A 14,069-nucleotide genomic window follows, 5' to 3' on the forward strand; every position below is an offset into this window, starting at 1 on the left:
TTTTTTTTTTTTTTTTTTTTTTTCTTTTTAACTTTCCTCTGCATGTGAAAGAAATGGAAGCAGACACTACCCAAGAACATGCCTGTATGTGAAACCCTACAACATCTCTGTTCAGGTGCAGCCTTCAGATGGAGAAGTTGAGAAGCAGCTTCCTATACAGCCAAAAATCATTTTCCTGGACAAGAAGGTAGGATTTGCCTCTCTGTGGATGGATGTCTATTAATTCTGTACAACTTTGACATTTCCAAGCAATCCAAAATGTAAATATAGCATAGGACAGCTCCATAAATACATATGGCAAAGAATATCCCCTATTAAGGTCCCTGTTAAAACCATCACAGCCTTCTTTCCTCTTGTTGAGAAGACAAGACCTCAATTCTTCTCTTTTTTTTTCTTCCCAGGGTCAAAGAGTTGACAAACTTGGGCCTCCCTCAGAACCCTGGGTTGTATCAGCTTACCTCAAGGGCTCCTCCGAGGCTGTGCTAAAAGGTTTGGATGTATTTTCTTATAGCAAGGGTTATGGGAAAACAGCTGGGTGGAATGATGGTGACATATTGGGGTGGGACAGGAGCTGTCCCTGCCAAAGACTGGATTTGAAAGATAGTCTTTGGGCTGAAAAAAGAAGGTTGTGGTAGAAGTTTGATCAACTGCCCAGCTGTATGCTAGAGAAAGAGAAGCTTATAAAAGTATTGTTGTGTTCTGGCAGCTTAAAGGGAATATATCCAGTACTTTGTCTTGAAAAGACATATCTTAAGTCAAAAAAGAAAAGAATGAAGAGTTTGAAATCCTACAACTTGATTTTCAGGTAATGTTAACCGGGGCAATTTCCTTAGAGTCAATGACAGTCTGTTTGTCCCAGCAAAGTATCTGGCCCAGTACAGACAGAAACAAGAGCTTGTTGTTTGTAATTAGCTCACTTCAAAGTGAACTTTTTTTTCATGAGGGATCTTAATGTTTCTCTTCTGGTCCTCACTTATCAAAAGACCTGAACCCATGATGAACTATAAGTGTGGGAATATTTCCCTTGAGGTTATTGAGGCTACGAACTTGCTTAGATATAGAACCTTGTTTAAGGACAGTGCAGAACCAAAAGCCTGTGGATGATCATATTCTTTTAAAATAGAAAGTGGAAATTATCTTGATTATAAAGTATCCTGATTTTCATTACTATAATCTTAAAATGTAAGCAAACAGCACACACATTGAAAAATGAGGTTTCCTATTACAGGTAAAGTATTTTGGCTGCAGTAAAAGCCATTTATGTGTTAGCTTTGACTTGAAAATTTCACATTTGGAGAAGATATGTGGTACTTATGTTGTAGATCAGAACTTCTCAGCCTTTCAGCCTGTGTTTCTGTTAATTAGAAATTCTTCCTATCTCATCATAGCTCCAGGTTTACAGGGTAGAAAAATCCTTTGGCCTTTTCTGTTGTTTTTCATGTCTTTTCAGGGTGATACACCTCATAGGTTTAGGGATGTGGGTCTAGATGAGGCACAGATTATTGGAGCAGCTACTGGCTAACAGTAGGAGAAAGGAAGGGAGAAAGGAAGGAGGGGAGGAAGAAGGAGTCAAGGAAGGGAAAAGAAAGAGATGATGGAAAAAAAGGTGACAGAAAAGAAAGAGAGTAAGAAAAAAAGGGGTAAAAAAGAAAGAAAGAAAGAGGGAGAAGGAGAAAAAGCGGGGGAAAAAGAAGGAAAAGTCAAGGAAGAGAAATGCACTTCACATTCTTTAAAAGATACATGCATCAAATTAATAGTCAATAAACTCCAGCAAAGAAAGAACTGTGTAGTACAGATGTTCTGCATGTAATAGTTTGCTGTAGTTTTTCCTTTGACAAACGTCCTTATTGCACTCCTCTTTTGAAGCATATGAAAGCAGCATTTAATCGAAATGGGTCCCGTCTAGCACACTGAGGCAGCTTCATCTGACAGCAGCCAAACTGCCTCATGGAAAGTAGTTTAGCTCCAAATTAGCTTGCTTCTACGTTAAATACCAGCTTGCCTAAGAGATCTTTGTGAAGACTCCCATATATATCTGTAATATTCTGAGCTTTGAAGCATATGTGCCCGAAAGCTGAGATAGTCTCTGTTGAGAAGTACAGTACAGTACTCCAGGCTTCCTCGTAGACTAGAAATGGCAATTATAAAGTATTTGAACACAGCTAACGAGCCTCAGTAAAAGCAGTGCTACAGTGAGTATCAGAGCCAAGAAAAGTCTTGGTAGTCTGGGCGGATACTGTCATATGGAGGATCATATGCATAGTAGATAAATAGATGAGCCAGAATTAGACTGGAGCAATTAGAGAAATCTAGATTCCCACATCTCTACCAAGTCAATTCACAGTATAAATTACTGCTTATTTATACATCACAGCTGGTCCTGGAGACTCACAATGAAATTGGGGGTTTGGTGTGTTAGACGCTGTACAAAACCAGAAAAAACATATAATTAGACAAAACTAACTGGGATATTAGTATATTAAATAATACTAGATTATGAAGAGGGAAAACTTTTTCATGTCTGTTGCTAAGTCATTGAAATGTGTCACGCTCTTTCCCAGGACCTTGTTTCAGGCAATTTCTGGCCGTGGTTTAGAGGTCAGCTTGACAAGGAAGTAATCTCAATAGACAGTTTTCATTGCAACATATCTGTTTGGAGTCTGTAAGAGTTTAAGAGGTTTGGCCAGGGCATGTCAGATCTTCAGAGCCAAAGAACAGATCCTGGCACTGTTTAGTTTGTATCATACAGGGGTAGGCACAAAAAATGGGATAAAAACAGTGAGAAATTGTCCTGCAGTCTGGCCTACCATCAAAAACCTTGCTTCCATCTGCTGAACACTCCTATGCATTTGTGATTGCAAGATGTCTCAAAAAAATGTTTACTACTTCACCACTTTGCTCAATAACATGGACACAGGCATGGCAGACTTTATGCACATTCAGACTTTATGTACTTTCACCTGTGCTGTTTAATGGCAATAAAATATTAAACTGCCTGCTCCGTAAATTAAATACTTATTACGTGTTGTCTTTGAGCAGGCAAAAGTCTGTGTTTGTGATCACTGGAGCAAGTCCAGCATCCTAAGGAAGTTCTGCCTTCTCACCCCCACCTGAACCAACATTTTGAAATTTGTCAGTCTTTAGGATTTTCCCCCACTCTCTCCAAGAGCCTGAACCAGCCCAGACCTGGTCAGTGTTGCTCAAAGGCCAGGACTTGGCTGGTGCTCAAAGATACACACAGTAAAATGGAGATCCAGTTACAAAGTAAATTATAACTTTTAACAAGAGCCTACAAAACTAACAACCATGGCAGGTGTAAATGTTGAGTCCGAATGCATTCCCTGGTAGCTTAGAACAAGAGGTAAAGGGATGGAGAAACAGGGTCTTCCAGGTTCATTTTAATGCTCCCCATGGAGCTTTCCCCTGTCATGCTTTTGGCTGAAAGTCTCTCCTATATGATGACAGGGTAGTCACCACAGACATTTTTCATGGCTAAATTCCTTTCAAAGCATCTGAGAGGGCTGGAGGAAAATTCAAAATGATTTAAAAGTAGGACATGAGATAATATAATAATGTAATAGGTTGCCCAGGGAAGTTGTGGATGCCTCGTCCCTGAGGTGTTCAAGACCAGGCTGGATGGGGCTTTGAGCAACCCCGTCTAGCTGGAGGTGTCCCTGCCCATGGCAGGGGGTTGGAACTAAATGATATTTAAGGTCTCTTCCAACTCTAACCATTCTATGATTCTGTGAACAAAACAGTCTGCTTTTTTTCCTTAGCTGTGGTGGCTGGTTCTTTGACACCACCCCTTTAGGACAGAAGATACTCAGTTTCTCACTAATACTCTCCTAACCTTGGTGACATATTTAGTTACATTCAGCAAAAGTTAAGGGTCTGTAGATGCCTCGTCCCTGAGGCGTTCAAGACCAGTCTTGATGGGGCTTTGAGCAACCCGGTCTAGCTGGAGGTGTCCCTGAAAATACTGGAGGTGTCCCTGACAGAAGATACTCAGTTTCTCACTAATACTAAAACAGTCTGCTTTTTTTCCTTAGCTGTGGTGGCTGGTTCTTTGACACCACCCCTTTAGGACAGAAGATACTCAGTTTCTCACTAATACTCTCCTAACCTTGGTGACATATTTAGTTACATTCAGCAAAAGTTAAGGGTAAAAGATGAGCATCTGGAACTTTCTAGTGCTTCTGTGTAGCCCCCATTGCCTTTGCTTGATCCCCCTAACATCTCTATTTGTTACACCCCCATGATAGACATATACAATAAATGCCATTTCACAATGAGCACAAGGAATCAAGATTCAGAAGCCAAGGTCCCCAAGTCCATCAGGAATTTGAAGTCCAAGTGCTTCTGAAGACCTGACCCTATGTGAAATTTCTGGGGTTAGACAAAATTGTTTATGATTAGGGAGGATGCTGAATTTAGGATTTCTGAAGCCCCTTTAAAGTCACAAGAGCTCTTTGAGGGACTTAGATGGTACTGGATGCTGCTAATTGCAATGCAATTTTTTATTACTCTGCAGGGCTCACCCAAGTGGAGGTCATAGATGGATGTGCAAGCTTTTCCAATCTGGCTGTCTCCAGCTCAGGCACAAACTGGAAACTTGTGTTCACTGTCACGTCACCTCCAGGTAAAATCTATTTTCTGCATGTTTTTTGTTTTGGTAACCAAATTCAGAACCCTACATGTGGTCTCAATAAATTAAAAGGGAGTTAAGCTTTGTTTGAATCAGTGGAGCAACGCCAAACCTCTAAATAGCCTGACTTCTGTTACACGTCCAAGTTGGCATTACCCAGGCAGCAAGAGGGCTGGGTGATTCCTGTGTTATTCATGCAAGATCTCCAAAATCAAGATGAGTTAGAACAGAGAAGTATTGCCAGAGAAAGGTTCCTCTTTCTCCCTGGACTGCCTAGCTATGTATCCTGTCTAGGAATTGGGTACCTCAGGTCAGCTAAGCTGCCAGAACAACCTTTTTCCTATAAATTGAGTCCTGTCATTCCCTCTTTTTCTCCTGTTTGTATTCAGAAATGTTTTATCTGTGCTTCCAGTTATTTTTGTAGTGCCTTTTACTGACCATTTATATGCAACTGGTCATCTTCAACCTCGATCATTCAAACCCCTCTATATATCTGATTTTTAAAAGGGCAGTATTAGGCATCTTCCATTCCTTGAAGTTCAGATGCTGAGAAGCAATGAACTCTTGACCACAGAAACTATGAGTAGTGGCTGGCTTGATTCTGACTTCATTTGCAGAAAACTTTAATATCTCTGGATGAAGAACATTACTCAAAGCTTGTGCATGTCAAGAGACTAAATATTTACCATGCTAACACAAGGACACTGACACTTTTTATTTATAATGCTCATTATCAATATGATGGAAAAAATTAACAAGTTCACTGGGAGTTTTCTGCATCATGGGTTTCATCTTAACTCTAGTGAATGTTGGGTCTGAAGTTGGATGGACTTATGGGTTGTTCCTGCATGCATTTTTAACAGCAGCATCACTGTTGAAAGGCTATAACCTGTTGTTTTAGCTATGAAACCCGTGTTCTTACTTTTGAAATAAACTCTGACTGCTTTGAATTCTCAGGGGCTAAGTTTACTGTGTTGTCTCAGCCATTTACCATCTTCCCTGTCACCATGGGAGTGAAGGCCAGCATGATCCTAGTTGTCATACTGAGTTCAGCAGCTTCTGCATTTGTCCTCACTCTTGCCTTGTGCTGGTTCAAGAAGAGCAAAAGCAACAGTAAGTTGGAAATGGCTTGTCTCAGCCATTTACCATCTTCCCTGTCACCATGGGAGTGAAGGCCAGCATGATCCTAGTTGTCATACTGAGTTCAGCAGCTTCTGCATTTGTCCTCACTCTTGCCTTGTGCTGGTTCAAGAAGAGCAAAAGCAACAGTAAGTTGGAAATGCCCAGTAAAATTTATACTTGCAGACTCCCTGTTTATTTAACAGCTCTCCAGAGTGGCCACAACAGGATTCAGACAGTGTCTCTCAGAGAAAGCTCTGAGAAGTTCATCAATTAGCAGTATAGTTTGTGGTTCAGGGTTACACAGTTTTGTGCCTGTAACATATGCCCGAGTCCTGGCTGGAAAAAGTTTTAACTGTATGTGAAACATGATGAAAATCAGATTTCTATAGCACAGACAAGGAATTGAGAAATTGCTATAATTTCAATGATCTGTTCCACCACTGCATTTCCCTGATAAAGAATGACGTAGCAAAGTATTGCTGTGGTAAGGTTATTGAAAGCCTTGGTGTTGACCAAGGACCAGACACAGCTGCAGTGTGAATGTCACTGAGACAGCAGCACAGCCATGCTCACATCCTGTATCACACCGTCAGCACCATATGAGTCAAAGCAGTCAGGGGAGGGCTACAGCCTTTCTGGAATTCTCTCCCAAGCAAATCCACACCCCTACTGATTTACCTTAAGGTTGCTTTCTTTTTAGCATTGACCTTAAAACAAATATAGGTACTTCAAGGAGGCTTTACAACTGCAGAAGGCAGAAAGTTATTTGTGTAAGAGGAGAACTGAAGATAAAAGGATATGACTGTAGCTGTTGGTCACTTTTTTGCCAAACATTCACCTTAAACTCATGGATATGTTTTAAGATTTTACTGAAGAGAATGGGTAGGCTCCCTAATGGTAAAACATAAAATGGCATGAACATAAAAGAACTCCCTCTGCTTTTGGGCAGAAAAAACACTTTTAGATTATCTGTTAATTCACCAGAAATATATTTTTGCTTGAAGTGATAATTGCTGCTGAGCTGAGGATGGATTGAGAGTGATGTAACTGTATATTTCATTACAGAAACGAAGACTGAACGAGCTGATGTACCAAAGGCCAGTACCAAAGCACCCCATAAACAAGCACCGTCTCATGCAGCTCACGTCCAGCGCCGTTATAATCAAGGAGAAAATAAAAGTGCTGTGTCTGTAGCAGGAGGTGAGACTGCAGTTCGACAATAATCTAAATTTATAAACAGACATCAAAAGTTGGTTTAGGTTTCTTCACAAATTGTAGGTTTGTATAACATCAATGGCAGAGTTATTCTCAGGTCTATCACTTTATTACCTCATCCTCCTTCTCCTCCCTGGTATTTTTCTACTTGTCATTTTCATAGAATCATAGAATGGTTTGGGTTAGAAGGGACCTTAAAGAAAGATGGATTGAGAGTGATGCAACTGTATGTTTCATTACAGAAATGAGGACTGAACAAGCTGATGTACCAAAGGCCAGTACCAAAGCACCCCATAAACAAGCACCGTCTCATGCAGCTCACGTCCAGCGCCATTATAATCAAGGAGAAAATAAAAGTGCTGTGCCTGTAGCAGGAGGTGAGACTGCAGTCCGACAATAATCTAAATTTATAAAGAGACAGACATCAAAAGTTGGTTTAGGTTTCTTCACAAATTGTAGGTTTGTATAACATCAATGGCAGAGTTATTCTCAGGTCTATCACTTTATTACCTCATCCTCCTTCTCCTCCCTGGTATTTTTCTATTTGTCATTTTCATAGAATCATAGAACGGTTTGGGTTGGAAGGGATCTTAAAGACCATGCCGTTCCAGCCCCCCTGCCATGGGCAGGGACACCTCCCACTAGACCAAGTTGCTCAAAGCCCCATCCAGCCTGGCCTGCACCCCATAAACAAGCACCGTCTCATGCAGCTCACGTCCAGCGCCGTTATAATCAAGGAGAAAATAAAAGTGCTGTGCCTGTAGCAGGAGGTGAGACTGCAGTCCGACAATAATCTAAATTTATAAAGAGACAGACATCAAAAGTTGGTTTAGGTTTCTTCACAAATTGTAGGTTTGTATAACATCAATGGCAGAGTTATTCTCAGGTCTATCACTTTATTACCTCATCCTCCTTCTCCTCCCTGGTATTTTTCTATTTGTCATTTTCATAGAATCATAGAACGGTTTGGGTTGGAAGGGATCTTAAAGACCATGCCGTTCCAGCCCCCCTGCCATGGGCAGGGACACCTCCCACTAGACCAAGTTGCTCAAAGCCCCATCCAGCCTGGCCTTGAACACTTCCAGGAATGGCGCATCCACAGCTTCTTATCTCCTTATCTCCTTTTTATCTACTGTTACATACATATTGTGTGAAATCCTATCTCCACTGAAGGCAGCAACATAATCCCCCTTCTGCTCCAGGAGTCCATGATTTTACCTAGTGTGTTTGGAGTAGGGCAGGGACCAACATTCCCACAGTGTCCCCAGCATTCCTGGAGCAACAGGACTTGTCCCTACTATGGTCTCCAAGTGCTGTGGCAAAAACTAGATAGCTTAGCTTAGGACAAATTTGCAGGCTGTAGAGGACAGCAAGGTACTTTTTATCTACTGTTACATATATATTGTGTGAAATCCTATCTCCACTGAAGGCAGCAACATAATCCCCCTTCTGCTCCAGGAGTCCATGATTTCACCTAGTGTGTTTGGAGTAGGGCAGGGACCAACATTCCCACAGTGTCCCCAGCATTCCTGGAGCAACAGGACTTGTCCCTACTATGGTCTCCAAGTGCTGTGGCAAAAACTAGATAGCTTATGAGAAATTTGCAGGCTGTAGAGGACAGCAAGGTACATTGGAGGTAGTACTCATTTACACGGTCTCCGTTGCCTCCACCACTCACTGGACCTTCATTCCATGCTTTCTAAGCTGTGAGTCCAAAATAGTACCCCCAAAGCAGCTCCATTCCTGATCACCCTCCCCTATGTGTCCCTCAGGGCCACTGACACAAACACCCTTCTTCCGCACACCTCCTTGAGACTTGTCTTTTCATCATCTGCTGATCAAACATGACTTCTTCTGAGGTCACGGAAAAGCAGACAGCCTCAGGGGCATGTGGCTGGCAGCATAAAGCACCGGCTTCCCTCGCTGCAAGTGTGAAATGCTCTTATAGTAGTTGGGTTGTGGGCTTTTTTTTTTTTTTAAGTGCTGTGGCAAAAACTAGATAGCTTAGCTTAGGACAAATTTGCAGGCTGTAGAGGACAGCAAGGTACATTGGAGGTAGTACTCATTTACACGGTCTCCGTTGCCTCCACCACCCACTGGACCTTCATGCCATGCTTTCTAAGCCCTGAGTCCAAAATAGTACCCCCAAAGCAGCTCCATTCCTGACCACCCTCCCCCACGTGTCCCTCAGGGCCACTGACACAAACACCCTTCTTCCGCACACCTCCTTGAGACTTGTCTTTTCATCATCTGCTGATCAAACATGACTTCTTCTGAGGTCACGGAAAAGCAGACAGCCTCAGGGGCATGTGGCTGGCAGCATAAAGCACCGGCTTCCCTCGCTGCAAGTGTGAAATGCTCTTATAGTAGTTGGGTTGTGGGCTTTTTTTTTTTTTTATCTCACCTGCCAACAGTGCAGATCTAAGGGCATTCGGATAACCCTGTTGAACCACCCGTTCACTCTGTTTTGGGAATTGTTTTTTCCTCCTCCTTCCTGAAGTCTGTGGATTACATAAGAGGCAGGAAGAGGTGAGCTGGAGTTTTATCTCCTTTTAATTAACATCTATCACAAAAGCAGAGGGAGAGAGAGAGAAGGATAGAGGAAATTCTGCAGTTTATGTGTTTTGATATTTGCTGTGCTCCTCCAAAACACAGCGTTCAGCTGTGTGCCTTAGGATACATATCTGCTATAAATTCATTTTTTATCTAATTTGTCTGAGATCTAAGCTTCCTGTGGAGGTCTGAGATCAAAGGATCTGATTCTGTCTGATGTCGGCTCTGACACATAATGCGTGCTGACTTAGTTCTGTCTATAAACTCGCAGTGGGAGGCTGCCACTCTCCCTTGGCACCTTTACATAGTGAACTTTCATTTTGGCTGGGGAGGCTGACAGGTATAGCGTTGATTGGAGCCGTCATGTAAATAATTCATGGAAAGATTTTTTTTTGTCAGAAAAAGGCAATCCAGCCACTTAAAGTCTTTTAGGAATAGTTGCAAGACAAAAAGATTCCCCGATATGTTCAAATCTAAACAAGGATAACAATATCTTAAGTGAATTTAATACATATGACTTGGAAACGTCTAATGTTTGATTTCCCCTTATTTAAAGTGCTGTTGGTTTTGGAGAGAGAGAGAAAAGAGAGAGGAAATCAAAGCTACAGTCTTTTTGTTTAGTTTCTGCCTTATAGCTGTTCCCCCCATAAGAAATCCCACCTTTCTAATACAATTAAGTGTTTGGAGCCTTTATTATTAATCACCACAGTAAGTCTTGCAAGGCAGAGCTTTTCTCTGTAGGTGCTTATACAGTGCAAAGTCCAGTGGAGGCAGGGGCCCTGGTTGTTGTCCCAGACCAAGTAGCTGAGGATGGTGATGATGAGGAGGAAAGCTTTATGCATAGATATACAGTATTGCAGGGAGAAGGGATTAAGATATTACCTTGCCTGACCTTGGCGCAACAAAAAATCTCCTCAACTTCACATAATTATCTCTCTCTTGAATTAAATAACTGTTGGTTGACTAACGCATGGTTAACAGAACAGCACCTGGAGGTGGAGGAACATATTGTTTCTTTTTGCAGTTTTATTATAACTTATTGGTCCTTATCCTGGATTCCTTGGCCACCGGCCCCAAGAAATCTCTGTTGTATTTCTGAAGAGGTTCTTCCACTCCACAGGCATGGTCTGCAGCCCTTGCTTCTAGGTTGCTCAGATCAAGTCCTCCTTCTTCCTTTCTGCAAGTTTGCCATTTTTCCCACCACGTACAAAATTTCACAACAATCAATCTTAGTTTTAACTCAAAACCACTGGTGGAAATACTGAATATCATTCATTTCAGTGGTAGTGCCTGGTACTGCCACACATCCCCATCTTTGAGAATTATTTCCCATATATAATTACTGCCTCAGCTCTGTCTGTTAGCTCGTACTTAATCCACTTAATCACATGCTTTATTGATATTGAATAGTTGAACCTAACACCGCCAACTCCACCACTAAACCATGTCCCTCAGCAGCACGTCTACACGTTTTTTAAATACCTCCAGGGATGGCAATTCCACTAGTTCCCTCAGCAGCCTCTTCCAATGCTTGATAACTCTTTCACTGAGGAAATTTTTCCTAATATCCATCCTAAACACTCCCTGGTGCAACTTGGGGCTGTTTCCTCTTGTCCTATCGCTTATTACTTGCAAGAACAGATTGACCCCACCTCGCTACGCCCCCCTTTCAGGGAGTTGTAGAGAGCAAGAAGGTTTCCCCTCAGCCTCCTTTTCTCCAGGCTGAACACCCCCAGCTCCCTCAGCCTCTCCTCATAAATTGAAATTGAAAGTTATGCATGTACAAGTTGAAAAAAAGCAGCACTTCTTAACAGGGAAAGTAAGTATAAGCATGAAAAAAATAGGAAAATTGTAGAAAATAAACAAAGATAGGAGAAAATTAGTCCAGAGAATCGAGTTCCACTTAATGAATTATAGGAAGGAAAAGAGAATGAATCTCAGCAAAAGGTCTGAGAAACCATGGGAATGAATGGTGCAGGCTGTTAACGGTTCAACTTCAAGGACAAACCTGAAAAATAAGGACTGGTAACAATACATTTTCTGGGGTCATTTCTGATAAGGACCTATAATATATGCTGATGAATGAACTACAAGAATTGACATTGTCCACTAACACATGACATGTGTAGACTAGGACCAGTTCTGGGTTTAGAACAAGTATAAATGGTTTTGGTCTGGTCTGGTTTTATCTTATTTTCAGTGGGGGAAGGAGGAGGATTGCAAGAATTTTACAAGTGTTTTTAGCATCCAAACGAAGCAGCCTGCCAATCTTGCACTGAAGTGATAGCACACCCTGTCAACTCGGAAGCCATCTGCTGTAACACCACAAGTGATCCTGCCTCTGTGGTTGATAACCATTTGGTTTATTAAGATGTACACATTTTTCCCTTCCACATGAAAAATGTACGGTATATAATTTTTTTTTCTGCATTTTTTCAACATGATTTTTTAAACAACATTGCAGGTCGCAGGCGTTGGCTTGAGTAATATTCAAATGTTGGAAATCAAATGTTCTGCCTTATTTACAGCCTAATTCATAGAGGGTTAATGTATTTTATAGGTAGTATTAAAACTATTATCAGTTTTAGCAATACATTGCTTTTTAACCAGCTGTATTCTATATACTTTTTTATGAAGCATTTATTGAAATATTTGTTAACCATCGGAAGAAGCTGTAGGAGTTGTCAGTGTATCAATAAGAACAAGCCAGTTGTTTTATTCGCTTTCTTTTTATTCATGAAAACAGCTTATGATGGTTTGGTTTTTAACAACTTATTTCTGTTAAACTAAAATTTGTTTAGTTACAATTTGTAAGTTACAATTATTTCTCCAACAATAACTGCTTTTTCATTAATGTCTTTAACACACAGTGAAGGGTGTGGAGGAGGGTAAGAAACACGAAGGTAAGGTCTTACATTTATTGTAAAGCACAAACAAGTCTTGTTTTCACAGATATGGAAGGAAATGGAGCAATGGGGCATGCCACAGGACAACTGGAGGACCTGAACCTGCAGCCCTGTGAAGCCAAGTCAGTGAGAAAGATGAACACTGTCCAACGTAAGACAGGTGACAGAGACACCTTTTCTTCTGCTGGCAAAAGTCACCAACAGGTACATAGAGTAACATCTCCTGGTGACTCTCTGGAACTTCAGCAGCCAACAGTCCCAGGTTGCTCCAGACAGAAAGATGTCCCCAAGCCTTCAGCTGGTTACAAGAAGGAGAGAGAGAAGACTGAACGGATGCCCAAACCTCAGAATGATCTTGGAGAACATGTTGCTGTGGTGGCAGCAGAGGTGTAAGAGAATTGACATGAGCTGGTGGACCACTGACAAAGCAAGCTTGCAGTCAATGCAAAGTTGAGTCTTTGTCTCTGTGGTCAGAGCAAAACATAAACATATTTGCACAGGGAACCAGACTGCAAAGCTGCACATGTATAAATGAACCTGTTACCTGGTTTTCCAGCCAAATGGGAGACTCTGACCATGACTGTGGTGTTGACCTTTCTTAGCTTCCAAAGCAGTGTGGGTGCACCCAAACTGCCTGGTGTAAATAGTCCATCTGATACCTCTAAAACTCTCTCCAAGAGTTGTTTGGGGGAGTGATATCTGGCTTGCTGGGTCAAAAGCACTCAGAGATTAGCCCAACAAGTCAACAGTGCAGATGGTTGGATTCCTGGTACTTTTATATACTACCACTGATGTAGTCTTAATGTCTAGAGCAATGTTGATTGGTATATTTGCATATAAATAAATATATATATATGAATTTTCCCATTCTTCCAATCATGCCTTTAGTTTCATTCAAAGAACGTCAGTATGTACATAAATATTTTCCTTTTTCTGAGGAAATACAAACATGCATTCCATTTCACTATGACTTGAGTAAGTTTCATTCCTCCCCAGTTAAATCTGTGCTGTTATTTTTGCTTTAATTAAAGTATTTTACTGGGTTAAATCTTCACCAAAGCATAATTTTCTAACACTCTTAAATCACTGGCTTGTTATGAACACTACTCTTTATGAATGATAATAATAATGCTGACGTTCTTCGGTTGCTCAGAGAATTCCTCAATGCTTTGCTTTACTGAGCTGGAAGATGAGGAACTTTATTATGCCCTCTCTGTACCATAAAATTCTTGGTTGCAAGGTGGCCTGGTGGCACAAGATAAAATTTATAGTCCTCTGCAGAAAAAATACTTAAGCAGAAAGATGAGGTTTCTGTCAGATCAGCAGTGGAAGAGAAGGTAATAAAACTTAATTTGGAAAAAAACCCCAACAAATAACAACCACAAACCAGTTTACTTCAAGCTGAAGGAGCTAAGGTGCAGATTTTGGGCAGTGAGCTACACAGATTTCTAGGCACAAAAATGAATTCTCCAACATTGTCTCCTTGCTCTCTGTTGTGTCTATAAACATTATTTTCATGTGAAATCAGGCTGAGTTGACATAGGTTTCTGGCTGACTGCACAGGAGCTTTTCTGGCTTAAGACAGTTGAGGATGAGAACCTTACATTATGAAATGTAATAGATCAGCC

At 41.2% G+C, this 14,069-nt stretch overlaps 1 protein-coding gene across 1 annotated transcript in view; it reads left to right on the forward strand.

Moving 5' to 3' along the window:
- Positions 1-13,489, forward strand: part of LOC106885805 (fibrocystin-like) — a gene marked incomplete at its 5' end in the record, with an annotated part of 104,691 nt that extends 91,202 nt beyond the window's left edge. The window contains 6 exons of the mRNA XM_014938299.1: positions 52-187; positions 402-489; positions 4,532-4,639; positions 5,603-5,758; positions 6,833-6,967; positions 12,488-13,489. Of these exons, the coding sequence (XP_014793785.1) occupies positions 52-187; positions 402-489; positions 4,532-4,639; positions 5,603-5,758; positions 6,833-6,967; positions 12,488-12,834 (970 nt within the window). The remainder of the gene's footprint in view (positions 1-51; positions 188-401; positions 490-4,531; positions 4,640-5,602; positions 5,759-6,832; positions 6,968-12,487) is intronic.
- Between the last annotated feature and the right edge of the window lie 580 nt (positions 13,490-14,069).

This window comes from Calidris pugnax, unplaced genomic scaffold (genome assembly GCF_001431845.1).
Source record: "Calidris pugnax isolate Ruff unplaced genomic scaffold, ASM143184v1 scaffold73, whole genome shotgun sequence".
NCBI classification, from domain to species: domain Eukaryota; kingdom Metazoa; phylum Chordata; class Aves; order Charadriiformes; family Scolopacidae; genus Calidris; species Calidris pugnax.